The sequence below is a fragment of the Vombatus ursinus genome, unplaced genomic scaffold (assembly GCF_900497805.2).
Source record: "Vombatus ursinus unplaced genomic scaffold, bare-nosed wombat genome assembly UNPS02014797.1, whole genome shotgun sequence".
Lineage (NCBI taxonomy): Eukaryota > Metazoa > Chordata > Mammalia > Diprotodontia > Vombatidae > Vombatus > Vombatus ursinus.
In genome coordinates, this window is record NW_020954575.1 from 5,286,765 (window position 1) to 5,301,809 (window position 15,045).

General features: G+C 35.5%; 1 protein-coding gene across 1 annotated transcript in view; it reads right to left on the reverse strand.

Moving 5' to 3' along the window:
• Positions 1-15,045, reverse strand: part of RAD51C (RAD51 paralog C) — a 68,386-nt gene that overhangs the window by 39,366 nt on the left and 13,975 nt on the right. Inside the window, exons 2-4 of the mRNA XM_027870358.1 lie at positions 13,182-13,440; positions 11,151-11,317; positions 8,484-8,617 (exon numbers count right to left, since the gene is read on the reverse strand). Coding sequence (XP_027726159.1) covers positions 8,484-8,617; positions 11,151-11,317; positions 13,182-13,440 — 560 coding nt within the window. The remainder of the gene's footprint in view (positions 1-8,483; positions 8,618-11,150; positions 11,318-13,181; positions 13,441-15,045) is intronic.

Below are 15,045 nucleotides of genomic sequence, written 5' to 3' on the forward strand. Positions count from 1 at the left end.
ATACCATTGAGTGTAGTCGCAGAAGGGCAAAGGCCCTGCTGGCTGTGGTCGCTTGCAGGAGAGTGGGGTCCCTGGTTTTGGTTCCAGGACGGTGAGTACTGAGTTCCCTCTTTAAATAGTGAGGAATAAGTACTCCGGTAGTGAGCTTAAGCTCACAGAGGAAGAAGGATGGAAAGTACGGATTGGTGGCAGGAGGGACAGCAAGGTGTAAGAGTTGTCTGTGGTGACGTCATTGTTGGGGGCCCTGCTTGCAGCTCAGGGGCAGAGAGGAATACCTGAAGTCAGGCTGCTGGATTGAGCTCAGAAAATGACAGCACAAAAAAATTGAGACATTATCCCCCTCACCTCAGGACTAGAACACAACTCTCTAACATGAAGTTAACAGCCAAGAAAATAAGCTGCTAAAAAATGAGTAAGCAAAAGAGAAAGAACCCAATCATAGATAACTACTAAACTGATAGAAAAGATCTGGGTTCAAACTCAGAAGAAGAATATGAAGTCAAAATAGCTATTTAAACTTAAAAAAAAAAAATGTAAAATGGTCACAAGCCAAAAAAGAGGTCTTGAAAGAGCTTAAAAAGGACTTTAAAAATCAGGCAAGAGGGGCTGAGGAAAAATTTGGAAAAAAATAAGAGTAATGCAAGAAAATTATGAAAAGTCTACCAACTGGAAAAGGAGATGCAAAAACTTATGGAAGAGAATATCTCCTTAAAAATTAGAATTGGTTAGGGGCAGAGAGGTGGTATAGTGGATAGAACACCGGCCCTGGATTCAGGGGGACCTGAGTTCAAATCCAGCCTCAGACACATAACACTTATTACCTTTGTAACCCTGGGCAAGTCACTTAACTCCATTGCCTAACCACCCCCCCCCAAAAAAAATTAGAACTGGACAAGAGGAAGCTAATGACTGTATAAAATACCAAGAAATGATAAAAAAAAAAAAAGAATGAAAAAACAGAAGAGAATGTGAAAATTCTCATTAAAAAAACAACTGACATGGAAAACAAATCAAGAAGAGGCAACATAAAAACTGTTGGACTGCTGAAAGTTATAATCAAAAAAAGAGTCTAAACACTATACTTCAAGAAACTGTTGAGGAAAATTGCCCTAAGTTTTAGAACTAGTGAGTAAAACAGAAACTGAAAAAATCCACTGATCATCATCTGAAAGATCTCCCAAGATGAAAACTCACAGGAACATTATAGCTAAATTTCAAAGCTCCCAAATCAAGGGGAAAATACTACAAGCAACTGGAAAGAAACTGAAATATTATGAAACTACAGTCAAGACAACAGAAGATTTGGGAGATTCTACATTAAAAAAAATGAAAGACATGGAACATGATATTCTGAAGAGCAAAGGAGTTGGGTTCGCAACCAAGAATAACTTACCCAGCAAAGTTGAGAGTAATCCTGCATGGAAAAAAAAATGCATATTTCAGGAATTAAAGTACTTTCAGGTATTCATTAGGAAAAGATTAGGACTGAATGGAAAATTTGACCTACAAAAATCAGGAGAAACATAAGAAGGTAAACATGAAAGACCAATTATAAGGGATTTAGATTTAATAAAGTCAAACTGTTTACTTCTTATATGGGAAAACATTATCTATAACTCTTAAAAATATTATCATTACTACAGTAGTTTTTTTGTTTTTGTTTTTGGTGAGGCAATTGGGGTTAAGTGACTTGCCCAGAGTCACATAGCTAGTAAGTGTTATATGTCTGAGGCCAAATTTGAACTCAGGTCCTCCTGACTTCAGGGCTGGTGCTCTATCTACTGTGCCACCTAGCTGCCCCTAGAGTAGTTTTTCTGAAAGAGTATAAATAGATAGAAGGTGTGGGGCTGAATTGAGTATAATGAGATGATCCTAAAAAATAAAATTGGGTGGGTAGAGGTAAAATGGAGCAATTATCTCATACAAATTAGGTGTGAATGGAAGAACTGTTACAGAGCAGGGTGGAAGGGAAAGTGGAGGTCTGATAGCGTGAGAACCTTATTCTCATCAGAACTGAGTTAAACAAGGAATAACATACACATCTAGAAGGGTACAAAAGTCTTCATAACTTAAAGAGAAATTAGAGGGCAAGATGATAGGATAAGAGAAGGGCTCTAGAAGAGTGTGCAGATCAAGAAATAAGAGTGCAAGGGAAGAGGATAAGGGAGGGACTCTTAGAGGGATGGCTAGATTAAGGAACAGGAGGACAAGGGGAGAGGATAAGGGAGGGATTCTTAGAAGAAGGGTGGATTAAGGAGGCAGTGGTCAGAAGTAAGTTAGATGTCTGAGGAGAGATAGAGTAAAAAGAGAGGGAGAGAAGAATAAACAGTGAAGAAAAATAGGATGGAGGGAAATAAATACACAACTAGTAGTTATAACTCTGAATGTGAATGGGTTGAACTCACCAATAAAACAGAAATGGGTTTAAAATGGATTAAAAACCAGAACCTACAATATGTTGTTTATAAGAAATACATTTTAAAATGACAGATACACACAGAGTAAAAATAAAGGGCTGGGGTGGAATTTATTATACTTCAGCTGATGCAAAAGCAGGTATAGCAATCATGATCTCAGAAAAAGTTAAAGCTAAAATAGATTGAATTTAAAACAGATAAAGAAAGAAACTACTTTATGATAAAACGTACCATAGATAATAAAGTAAAATCAATACTAAACCTATGTACACCAAATACCAGAGCAATTTTTTAAAGGAAAAACTTAATGAATTATAGGTTAAAATAGATAGCAAAATGGTGGGGGACTTCAACCTTCCCGCTCAGAACAAGATAAATCAAACCAAAAAATAAATAAGAAAGAAGTCAAGGAGAGACTAGGATCTTAGATAAGCTAGATATGATAGCCATCTGGAGAGAACTGAATGAGAATAGAAAGGAATATATATATATTTTTTTCAGCAGTACACAGTACCTTTACAAAAACTGACCACATAATAAGGCATAAAAGCTTTATAGTTAAATGCAGAAAAGCAGCAATATTAAATGCATCCTTTTCAGATCATAAAACAATAAAATGATTTTTAATATGGGACCATGGAAACACAGATCAAAAATTAACTGGAGACTAAATAACCTAATCTTAGACAAACAGTGAGTTAAAGAACAAGTTACAGAAACAATAAATAAATTTATTAAAGAGAATGATAATGAGACAACATACCAAAACCTATGGGATACAGCAAAAGCAGTAATCAGAGGAAAATTTATATCTCTAAATGCTTAAATCGATAAAATAGAGAAAGAAAAGACCAATGAATTGGGTATGCAACTAAAAAAACACTAGAAAAACAAATTAAAAATTCCCCATTAAACACCAAATTGGAAATCCGACAAAATTAAAGGTGAGATTAATGTAATGAATGTAAGAAAATCATTGAATTAATAAATAAAACTAGGAGTTGGTTTTATGAAAACACCAATAAAATAGATAAATCATTGGTTAATATTTTTAAAAAAAGAGAGAAAACCAAATCATTGGTATCAAAAATGAAAACGGTGAATATACCATTAATGAAGATGAAATCAAAGCAATTACTAGGACTGATTTTGCCCAATTATATGCCAATAAATTTAACGATTTAAGTGAAATGGGAGAATATGTACAAAAACATATATTGCTTAGATTAACAGAAGAGTAAATTGAATATCTAAATAAACCTATTTTAGAAAAAGAAATTGAACAAGCCATAAATGAGCTTCCTAAGAAAAAAGAATCAGGGCTTCTACATTAAGGGACCAGAGGGCATGGAATATGATATTTTGGAGGGCAAAGGAGATAGGATTACAACTAAGAATCACCTACCCAGCAAAACTGAGTATAATCTTTCAGGGTAAAAAATGGTCATTCGATGAAATAGGGGACTTTCAAGCATTCCTGATGAAAAGACCAGAACTGAATAGAAAATGTGACTTTCAAATACAAGATTCAAGTGAAACATGAAGAGGTAAACAGGAAAGAGAAATCGTATGAGACTTATTAAGGTTGAACTGTTTACATTCCTGTATGGAAAGATGATATTTGTAACTCATGAATCCTTTGTCAGTACTAGGGTAGTGGGAGGGAAAAAATTATATGTATGTAGATAGATAGATAGATAGATAGATAGACACAGGGCCCAGGATGAGTTAAAAATGAAGGGTGACATCTGGAAAATAAAATTAAGGGGTGAGAGAGGATTATACTGGGAGAAGGAGAAAGGGAGAGGCAGAATGGGTTAAATTATCTCACATGAAACAGACAAGAAAAGGCTTTTACAGTGGAGGGGAAATGGGGGAAGGTGAGAAGGAAAGAGTGAATCTTATTCTCATAGGATTTGGCTTAATGAGGGAATAACATACACAATTGGGTATGGAAATTTATCTTACCCTACAGGAAAATAAGGGAGGAAGGGGACAAGAGAACAAGGTGATGATAGAGGGGAGGGCAGATTGGGGGAGGGGATAATCAGAAGCAAACACTTCTGAGGAGGGACAGGGTCAAAAGAGAGAATAGAATAAATGGGCGGTAGGATAGGATGAAAGGAAATATACTTAGTTTTTCACAACATAACTACTATGGAAGTGTTTTGCATGACTACAAAAAAAAAAAGAAAAAAGCATCAGGATCAGACAGGGAGTGAATTCTACAAACATTTAAAGGTCAACTAATCCCAATATTAAATAAATTACTCAGAATAATAGGAAAAGAAGGAGTCCTACCAAATTCCTTTTATGAAACAAATATGGTGCTGAAACCTAAATCAGGAAGAGCAAAAATAGAGAAAGAAAATTACAGACCAACTGCACTAACCAATATGGATGCAAAAATTCTAAATAAAACACTAGCTAGGAGACTATAACAATATACCACAAAGATCATGTATTATGATCAAGTGAGACTTACACCAGGGATGCTGGGATCATTTAACATAAGGAAAATGATTAATATAATTGAATATATCAGTAACAAAATTAACAAAAATCATATGATTATATTGATATGATTATATCAATACATGCAGAAAAAGTTTTTGATAAAATACAACATTCATTCCTATTAAAAATACTTGAAAGCATAGATATAAATGAATTTTTCCTTAAAATGATACCTATAATGATTAGCAAGCATTAATCATAATGGGGATGAACCAGATGAACTTGAAGCCTTTCCAACAAGATCTGGAGTAAAATAAGGTTGCCCATTGTCACCAACATTATTCAGTACTGTATTAGAAATGCTAGCAATAGGGGCACCTAGGTGGCACAGTGGATAGAACACTGGCTCTGGAGTCAGGAAGACCTGAGTTCAAATCGGACCTCAGAACCTTGATACTTACTAGCTGTGTGACTCTGGGCAAGTCACTTAACTCCAACTGCCTAGCCAAAAAAGGAAAAGGAAAAAAAAATGCTAGCAATAGCAAATAAGAGAATAAAAAGAAATTGAAGCAATCAGAATGGGCAATGAAGTAATAAAATTATCTCTTTTTGTAGACGGTACGATGTTATGCTTAGAAAATCTTAGAAATTCAATTAAAAAGCTATTTGAAATAATAATTTTAGCAAAGTAACAGGATAAAATATAAACCCACATAAATAATCAGCATTTCCATCTATGACGAACAAAACCCTGCAAGAAAAGCCAGAAAGAGATATTCCATTTAAAGTAACTGTAGACAATACTTAGGAGTCTGCCTGCCAATGCAACCCCAGGAACTAGATGAACATAATTATAATACATTCTTTATAGAAATAAATTCAGATTTAAATAACTGGAGAAATACTAATTGTTCATGGGTAGGCAGAGCCAATATGATAAAAATGACAATTGTACCTAAACAAATCTACCTATTCAATGCCATCTCTTACAATTAAATTATCAGAAAATTATTTTATTGAGCTAGAAAGAATAACAACAAAATTCATCTAGAAGAACAAAAGGCCAAGAACATCAAAGGAATTAATGGAAAAAAAAATGTAAAGGAAGGAAGTTGAGCAGTACCAGATCTTAAACTGTATTATATGGTGGTAATTATCAAAACTATCTGGTACTGGCTAAGAAATAGAAAGGTGGATCAGTGGAACAGAGCAGACATACATAGTACACAGTAGTCAATGATTCTAGTGACCTTGTGTTAGACAAATGTAAAGATTTAAGCTTGTGGGATAAGAACTTACTATTTCGTAAAAATTGTAGGGAAAATTGGAAAGCAGTCTGGCAGAAAAGGGGTATAGACCATTATCTCACACCATTTACCAAGATAAGGTAAAAATGGATACATTACCTAGATGTAAAGGGAGATGTAAGAAACTCAGAACGTGGAACATATAACCTATCAGACTTATCAATAGGAGAAGAATCTATGAATAAAGATAAAAAGAGAACAGTGAGACGTAGAATGGATAATTTTGATTACATTAAATTAAAAAGGGTCTATATAAATAAAACCAATGTGGCCAAGACTAGATGGAAAGCAGAAAATTGGGTAAAAATTTTTATAGATAGTTTCCCAGATAAAAGTCTCATCTCAAATATATAGGGAACTTTGTCAAATTCGTAAGAATACAAGTCATTCCCCAATTGATAAATGGTCAAAGGATATGAACAGGCAGTTTTTCTATGAAGAAATCAAAACTACATAATGATACGAAAAAATGTTCTAAATCATTATTGATTAGAGAAATGCAAATTAGATCAACTTTGAGATATCATCTCACACTTATCAGATTGGCTAAAACAACAGAAAGGGAAAATGACAAATGTTGGAAGGAATGTGGAAAAATTGGGACACTAAAACACTGTTGGTGGAACTGTGAACTGACCTAACCATTTGGAAGAGCAATCTGGAATTATGCCCAAAGAGCTATAAATTTGTATATACCTTTTGACCCAGTAATACCACTATTAAGTCTGTTTCCTAAGGTGATCAAGGAAAAAGGGGAAAAATCTATATATTCCAAAATATTTATAGCAGCTCTCTTTGTAGTGGCAAAGAATTGAAAATTGAGGGGATGCACAAATGGGGAATGGCTAAACAAGTTGTGGTATTTGATTGTGATAGAATACTACTGTGCTGTAAGAAATGAGGAGCAGGACAATTTTAGAAAAACATGGAAAAACTTGCATGAAATAATGAAGAGTGAAATGAGCAGAACCAAGAGAATATTGTATACATAACAGCAATATTATTCAAAAATTAACTATGAACGAGTAAGTTATTCTGAGTATTATAAATACTTAAATCAACTACAAAGGACCTATGAAGGAAGATACTGTCCACCTCCAGAAAAAGAAATGATAAATAGAAGTATGCATAGTATGGTTTTACATATATATTTCACACACACACACACACACACACACACACACACACACACGTGTCAAATGTAGCCTTCTCCAGCATGAGGTGGGGAGGAAAAGAGGGAGACAGTTCAGAACTTATAAAACAACAAAAATAAATAATAAAAAATAACAATTTTAATAACCAAAAAATACAATTTTTTCAAAACAATTTTTTTTTTTCCAAAAAGGCTTAGTGTTAACAACCATAGCAAAACAAAAGTGTTTACAGGTAGTCACTACTTTCCATCTTGGCAGTTAATTCCAGAACATTTTGTGTGGCTACTGCATGCATCCTGGTGGGATTCTGTGAAAATGCTACCTGCATTTTAACTCCTCTGTTTTGTTAGGTGTACACAAAATTAAATACAGTAAAGAAAGCAAAGTAGCCTAACTCTATGAAAATCTTCAATCACATGGTGAAGTAGTACGGACATCCTGCATTTGGGGATTAGTATATTAATCTACCAAACTTCTTTTGTTAGAACCCTTTGCAGCTTTTTAAACAAACACTCACCCAGGAGGAGTAGTCACTTAGCCCTACTGTGTTGGACTTTTGGGAAAGAAGGTTATGCCTCCCTGAGGCATAAGTAAACTCAAAATGAAGTACCCAAAGTATACTAAATTAGATCCCCACTGTATTCCCTATCTGAATAGAAGGCAGCTTCCAAAGTATATTGTCCTACATGGCCACCTGCACCAAGTAGCATAGGTTCTAATTGGGCAAGGAAAGGCAGTAGATGGGAAGGAAAGCTTTCACTAAGCCTATGAAAAGAAAAGGCATTTTTAAAAGTGTTAATTTGCAGAACACATACTTCTCAATAATTAAGGCAATACAGTAAACCTATTTTCAGAACGAAGTACCTCAGGAGGCAAAAGGACAGTGTGACTATCATTGGGTAGTAAATAAATGAAAAGAGGGAAATGGTTGTGGGGGTGGTAAGAGAGAAGGCAAAGGAGGAAAATGTGAACAATTGGTGGTTTACATCACCCAGAACAAAAAAATTAAATGTTTAGATGGTGGCAAGGGGGAAAAGAAAAAAAAATGTTCTGACTGCCTAAAGAATTAAGAAAGACTGCTTTTATCTTAACTTGATGTCACTATGCTTATGGCCTGTGATTTTCAAACATGTCCAAAGGTCCCATACCTTTGAATGCTCCAAAAGGAAGTCTGGAAGGAGATGAACCTGTGCCAGTAGCTCCGTATAGTTGTGACAACGAAAATAATAAATATGAGAGAGTATGCTTTCTAGGGAGAAGTTCTCCAATGCTTTTTGGTACTCTGAAATAAACAACAACAGGTCCTTAGATAATGATTTATTTATAATCTTATTATTTTGTTGAGGATGGGAAAATAATAAATTCAATAACAAATAAGAGAAAAGGTTGTACCTCCTATTAAATCCAAAAAAAGTTACAAAAATGGAAGCAAAGGACTGAGGACTCCTGGTTTCTCTGGACTACATTACCAATTGGTTAAAAGATCCAACTCTGAGTTATGTCTCGAGTTCTACTTTCAGCTTTTCTACTGAATACTAGGATCCTGAAAAAAAATCACAATGTCTGTGATCTACTTCTCCCTCACATTTGTAAGAGGTTGGGTAAAAACCTATACTGTGTCCATAAATTAAGACCTGGGCTTAAGTCCTGGCTCAATAACTTACAAATTGTGTAAGGTCGAACAAATCATCTAAACCCCCTGAAACTTCTCCTCATTTGCGAAATAGAAATAATAATACCTGTACTACCTACCTCACAGAGTTGCTACAAGAAAAATATTTTATAAGCCCTGAAAAGGTAATAAAAATGTAAGTTAAAGTATTAATAATAAAAATGTAAGCTATTATTAATATGGCTAGATCATGATTTCCTTTGTGTTTCACAAACAGAAAAAGAATGTTTTAATGTTTATTCCACATGCATTTTTTTCTTCATGTGCCTTTAAATACCAAGACATTTCAAGGGCAAAAATTTATGAGTATGTTTGCTAACTGAAGTGTAATACTTTGAAATTAAATCAGAAAAAGATGCAAAACAAAAACACAACATTCTCTTCCTCTTCAAAGTAGACCAGCTGAAAATGAAATTCTTAGGTTTCAGAGACATAGGTAGGCAGCTTGGTACGTTAAGAACCAATACACTTGGGGCAGCTAGGTGGTGCAGTGGATAGAGCACTGGCCCTGAAGTCAGGAGGACCTGAGTTCAAATTCAGCCTCAGACTAAATACTTGATATATACTAGCTGTGTGACCATGGGCAAGTCACTTAACCCCAATTGCCTTAAAAAAAAAAAAATAACCAATACACTTAAGAAGAGAAAAATTCAAAGATTTAGAATTGGAAGGGTCCTTAGAGGTCATCTAATACAACCCCTTCATTTTACATATGAGAAAACTGAGGCCCAGGTAGAAGTGACTTGCTCAAATCATATATACATTTAAGTAGCTGAGGTGGAATTTGAATACAAGTCCTTTGCCTCCAAATCTGGCATGTTTCACTGTATCATACCAATAGCTATTACTTTAAAAACTCGCTAAATCTGCTTAATGTTTTCAACAAACAACAAAAGTAGATATTTTAATCCTAGTAGGTTACATAGAGTAGTGGTCAATAAAATATTTCACTTTACATTTATGTGCATGTGTCATATAATTTTATCAGACTCCATGAAGGCAGGGGCTATGCCATATTTTATATATGTCTAGCACAGCAAGTGTTGTGTGCTTTTGGCACAAAGCAAGCAATGAATAAATGCCAAACTGAACTGTATACTGTCTATTCAAAGTAACAAGCAACACTGTACTCTATACAACACATGAACGGGATTTTAAGAATAATTTTTCTAAGCGTATATTTCACCACAAATGAAAAAAACATGTATTAAGTACTTCCTATATACTAAGTGGGGCAGTTAGGTGGTGCAGTGGATAGAGTACCAGGCCTGGAGTGAGGAAAACTGCTTTTCCTGAGTTCAAATCTGGCCTTGGACACGTATTAGCTGTGTGACCCTGGGCAAGTCACTTAACCCTGTTTGCCTCAGTTCCTCATCTGTAAAATGAGCTGAATAAGGAAATAATAAACCACTCCAGTATCTTTGCCAAGAAAACCCCAAACGGGGTCCCCAAGAGTTGGACACAACTGAAACGACTGAACAACAACAACAAAATATACTAAGCGCTATTTTAAATGCTGAGGATCAAACAGAAAAAGTCAGTTCCTGTTCTCAAGAGGCTCACTTTCTACTCGGGGAAAACAACGCACAAAGGCGAGTTCAGTTTTGGGGTACATGGAAAGGTCCAAAGATCCTAAGGGTACGTACATAAGACAGGAAGCTTTATCGGGGACTAGGGGCAGGAAGGAAGTAGGGATTCTAGGTTCCCTCTGGCAAGAACGGGGATGGAAAGGTCTGTCCAGCTAGGAGGGAAAAGAGAAAAGGGACATGGGCAAGAAAATTGGGCATGGAGATCTTGACAGCCTAGAGCATGGGAAAGCTGCCCACTTAATGGGCTGGGGCCCTCCAGGCCATGGGTAACTAAGGAAGACAGCTCCTAGTAGAGAAGATTGTACATACTTATTCAAGGAAAAATAAGTGACTTGTGAAAAGTACTCGTTTATGTCAAAACATCTAAAGGCATGAAAAGAATGGGGGAGGGGGAGAGAAGCCATTTAAAAACCATTAATTTACTTACTTCACAACAAATTTTAAGAATCAGCATCTAAATATAACTATTTTAATTACAAGTGTATGTAGGCTCTAGGGAACTCATTTACTTTCATCTTCTGTCCTACAGGAATGAACATCTCTTCTAAACTCACCCCCTTCTGAGTGTGATCCTGCAATAAGGTGAAGATGTTGAACACAGGCTGTGGCAAGATCTACCACTCTGTCAACCATAAAACTTCCTTCTGTATCAAGGAATATGGCTTCACCTGCTACTCCTCCAAAACATTCTGGGATCTGTACATCTACTGCCAACTGCATGCTGTGAAGAGAAACAAAGGTCAAAAGAAGTGAGTGTCACTCATGGCCCATGGCCACTAAACATCATGTTCGGCCTAAGGAGGCAGACTTGTCAATTTCAAGCTCAGGGAGGGGTAAGCTTGACACTGGCAATTGGATTCCCTTGGAGTTACCTGGGCCAGGCTTGGGCAAAGTGCAGATTTTAACTTTCTCTCTTTAAATTTACCCTATTAGAGCCTGCAGGGCATGGCTTTAAATTGATGAACCTATATTTGGTAGTTATTTCTGGCTGGCATCACAACAAAACAAATTTATTTAATGTAAAAATGAGATCTTAAAGAATAAGATAAAATATTTTCTAAGCAACATTTAGAGTTAAGCAGAGAAATAATTCCTGTATTAATGAAAAAAGATTTATTAAGTGTTTACTATGTGCCAAGTACAATGTTAAGCATTGGGGATACAAAAACAAAGACAAGACAGCTCTTGCCCTCAAGGAGCTTATGTTTTTTTCTAAAATAAAAATTACATTCTAATTCTATTGTCCTAACACACAATGAAAAGTGATGGCCACAGAAGGGGCACTTTGGTCAGAAAAGTTATTGGGATGGTAAATGGGCCATAAGGAGTACATGGGTAGACTTCATCTAGGAAGAAGAGAGTTGATGTGATCACGGTTCAAGACTGGGGGTGAGGGGAGAGGACCAAAGAGGCTAGTAATGAGATGGCCAGAGGAGCAGGAAGTATAACAGATAACAGCTGGGGCTTTCTGGAAAAAGTGTTCAGGGAAAGGTAGTCCGTCCCCCCTATCTTCCCTCAGAATAGAAGACCCAGGGCAGATAAGAAATGATAAGGATTATAGTTACATAAGCACTGAATAGTGTGATGACAGGTGGGGTGAAAGGTTGGGGAGTGGTATGAAATAACACTTTATTTTTGGTGGGAAGTTGGAGAAGAGAACCTGTGATTTCACTGGCATGAGAAACTCCTGGCATGGAAATGCCCTTTACCAATGAGATAAAGATTGTCAAGACTGTAACTTAAGAGATTTGCCTGGGGGCATTGAGAGGTTGAGTGATTGCCCATGGTCACTAAGCTAGTCTATGCCAGAGGTAGAACTTGAACCCAAGGCCAGCCCTTTACTATACTACGCTATCCTCTATCTTTATACATTCATGAAGAATATTAAAATGGCATAAATGCAAATTACAAACGTTAAGGATAAGCCCCTGACCTTTTAAAGATGATATGAGTGACAATCTCTATACATGTTTACATATTGACTCTCTCTCCTATTAGACTGTGAGAATCTCAAGAGAAAGGACTATTTGCTTTTTGCCTTCCTTTGTATCCCCATCAATTAGCATAGTGCCTAGAACATAGCAGGCACTTTAAATGCTAGTTGATTGAATAACCGAACATTTTCTCTTAGAAAACATGCCAGCAGAATATTAGGTTGTTTCCAACAATGCTGAAATCCACTAAAGCATTTCTTATGGTCTAATTCCCATAATAAAACAAAAATGCATATTTATCAAATGGGGTAATGGAAAAAAGTGAACCACCTCTAATTTTATTTTATACATACATAGAAATAAAAGCTTCTAGGCTTAAAAAAAAATTCTTTTTACTGAACAGAGAGCTACAACCCAGAAGCCCATTAAATAATTTTACATGTTACTATGCACATTTTTTAAAAGTGACATTTTTCGGGGCAGCTAGGTGGCGCAGTGGATAGAACACCGGCCCTTAAGTCAGGAGGACCTGAGTTCAAATCCGGCCTCAGACCAAACACTTGTCACTTACTAGCTGTGTGACCCTGGGCAAGTCACTTAACCCCAATTGCCTAAAAACAAAAACAAAAAAAAGTGACATTTTTCTTTTACCATAATTGTGTTTTTCCAACACCTGGTGCACCACAAATCTCTGTTGTTTTGGTTAGGGGTATTCCACCCCCCATAATATTATCCAGCGCTGAACAAAAGGTAATTATATAGCCCTGGGTGTGTTCTTGCTCAAGAAGTTCCAATGCTGTACAGTTCTTGCCTGATATGGACACAGAAGCATATTTTGACATATCCACGGGGCATTCCCGCCTTATTACTTGCAATGTTTCTAGAGCTTCTTCTTTAGAGATTCCAACTTCTGAAAGTTAAAAGAAAATTAAATATAATTTTAAAAAAGATTTTATTTTAAGAACAGGGTAAAACAATAGCCTGTAAAATAATCATGTAGTTATTTTCTCTCACTTTAATCAAGGACAAGGTCCTGGGCATGCAGAAACATCAATATAACTTGATTATGAACCTGGATCTCATCTTTCATTTAAAATTATTACCTTATATCATATGCTACAATAAATATTAAATTGATATGTGATCTTATTAAAAATGATATAAAAATTAGAAGAGAAGTTGATCATATACTTGGGTAGAAGATGTAATAGAGATAGAGGTAATTACAGAATATAAAATGGATAACTTTGATGACATGAAACTGTTTGATTACATGAAACTATGGTTCTGCACAAACTAAATTAAGGCACCTAGGATAAAAGGGGAAGTCGTCAAATGGGAAAATATCTTTGTATAAAATTTCTCTGATAAGGGCTTCTGTGTCCAAAGTAAATAAATAGATAAATGAAAGACTACAAGCCATTCCTTAATAAGTAAGTAGTTAAAAGATATGAACAAACAGTTTTCAATAGAACTGAAAACTGTTAACCATATAAAACAATGCTCTGCATCACTAATATTATTGAGAAATGCAAATCAAAACAACCTTGAAGTTTCCACCTTATGCCATGCAAATTGGCAAAGACAAGAAAAAATAATTATTAATATTGGAGGGGTTGTGAGAAAATAGGCATACTAGTATATTATTAATGAAGCTGTGAATCAATTTGGAATTATTCAAATAGAAAGTGACTAAAATTTCAGGACCTTTTGAGCCAGACATTCCAGTACTAGGATTTTACCCCAAGGACGTCATTGATAAGAAGACAGTCCCTATTTACACCAAAATATTTATAGCAGTACTTTTTGTGACAGCAAAGAATTGGAAACAAAGAAGATGTCCATTGATTGGGGAACAGCTAGACAAATTGTGGAACAGGAATGCAATGGAATATTACTGTGATAAAAAAACCCAACAAATATGATAGATACAGAAAAGCGTAAAAATATTTACACAATCTGATGCAGAGTCAAGTAATCAGAGGCAAGAAAACAATATACTATATAATATATTAAAACACTGGAAATGGAAATGATCACACAACAATCAAAAGCGAATGTTGTGAAACTGCAAAGAACAATCAATCATAACTCCAAAGAAGAGATTTGAGAAGACACTCCTTCCCTGGCCCCTGATAGGAGTAAAAATCTGCAGGTTTGGTATAATGCACATATTTTCAGACTTTTTTGATGTATTTGTCAGTTTTACTGATTTTCTTTTTTTTTTTCCTTTGGAGGGGAGGGGATTCTGAGGGAAATGGTGGCCACGTAAAAAAGTAAGAGAGATCAATAAAAATTATATGGACACCATGCATAGTATCTAATGTCATTAAACTTTTTTATTATGTATTTTAAAGATATTTATGTTATGTCAAATGATTTATCACTGTTTTCCAGATCTTACATAAGAACAAGAGAGGGCCAGCAACCCCACCACCCCAACCCAATAATGGATCTCTTGTCTCCCCCTGCTGGTCAAATGATTTTAGAACTATTTTGTTTCAACACATTTTTC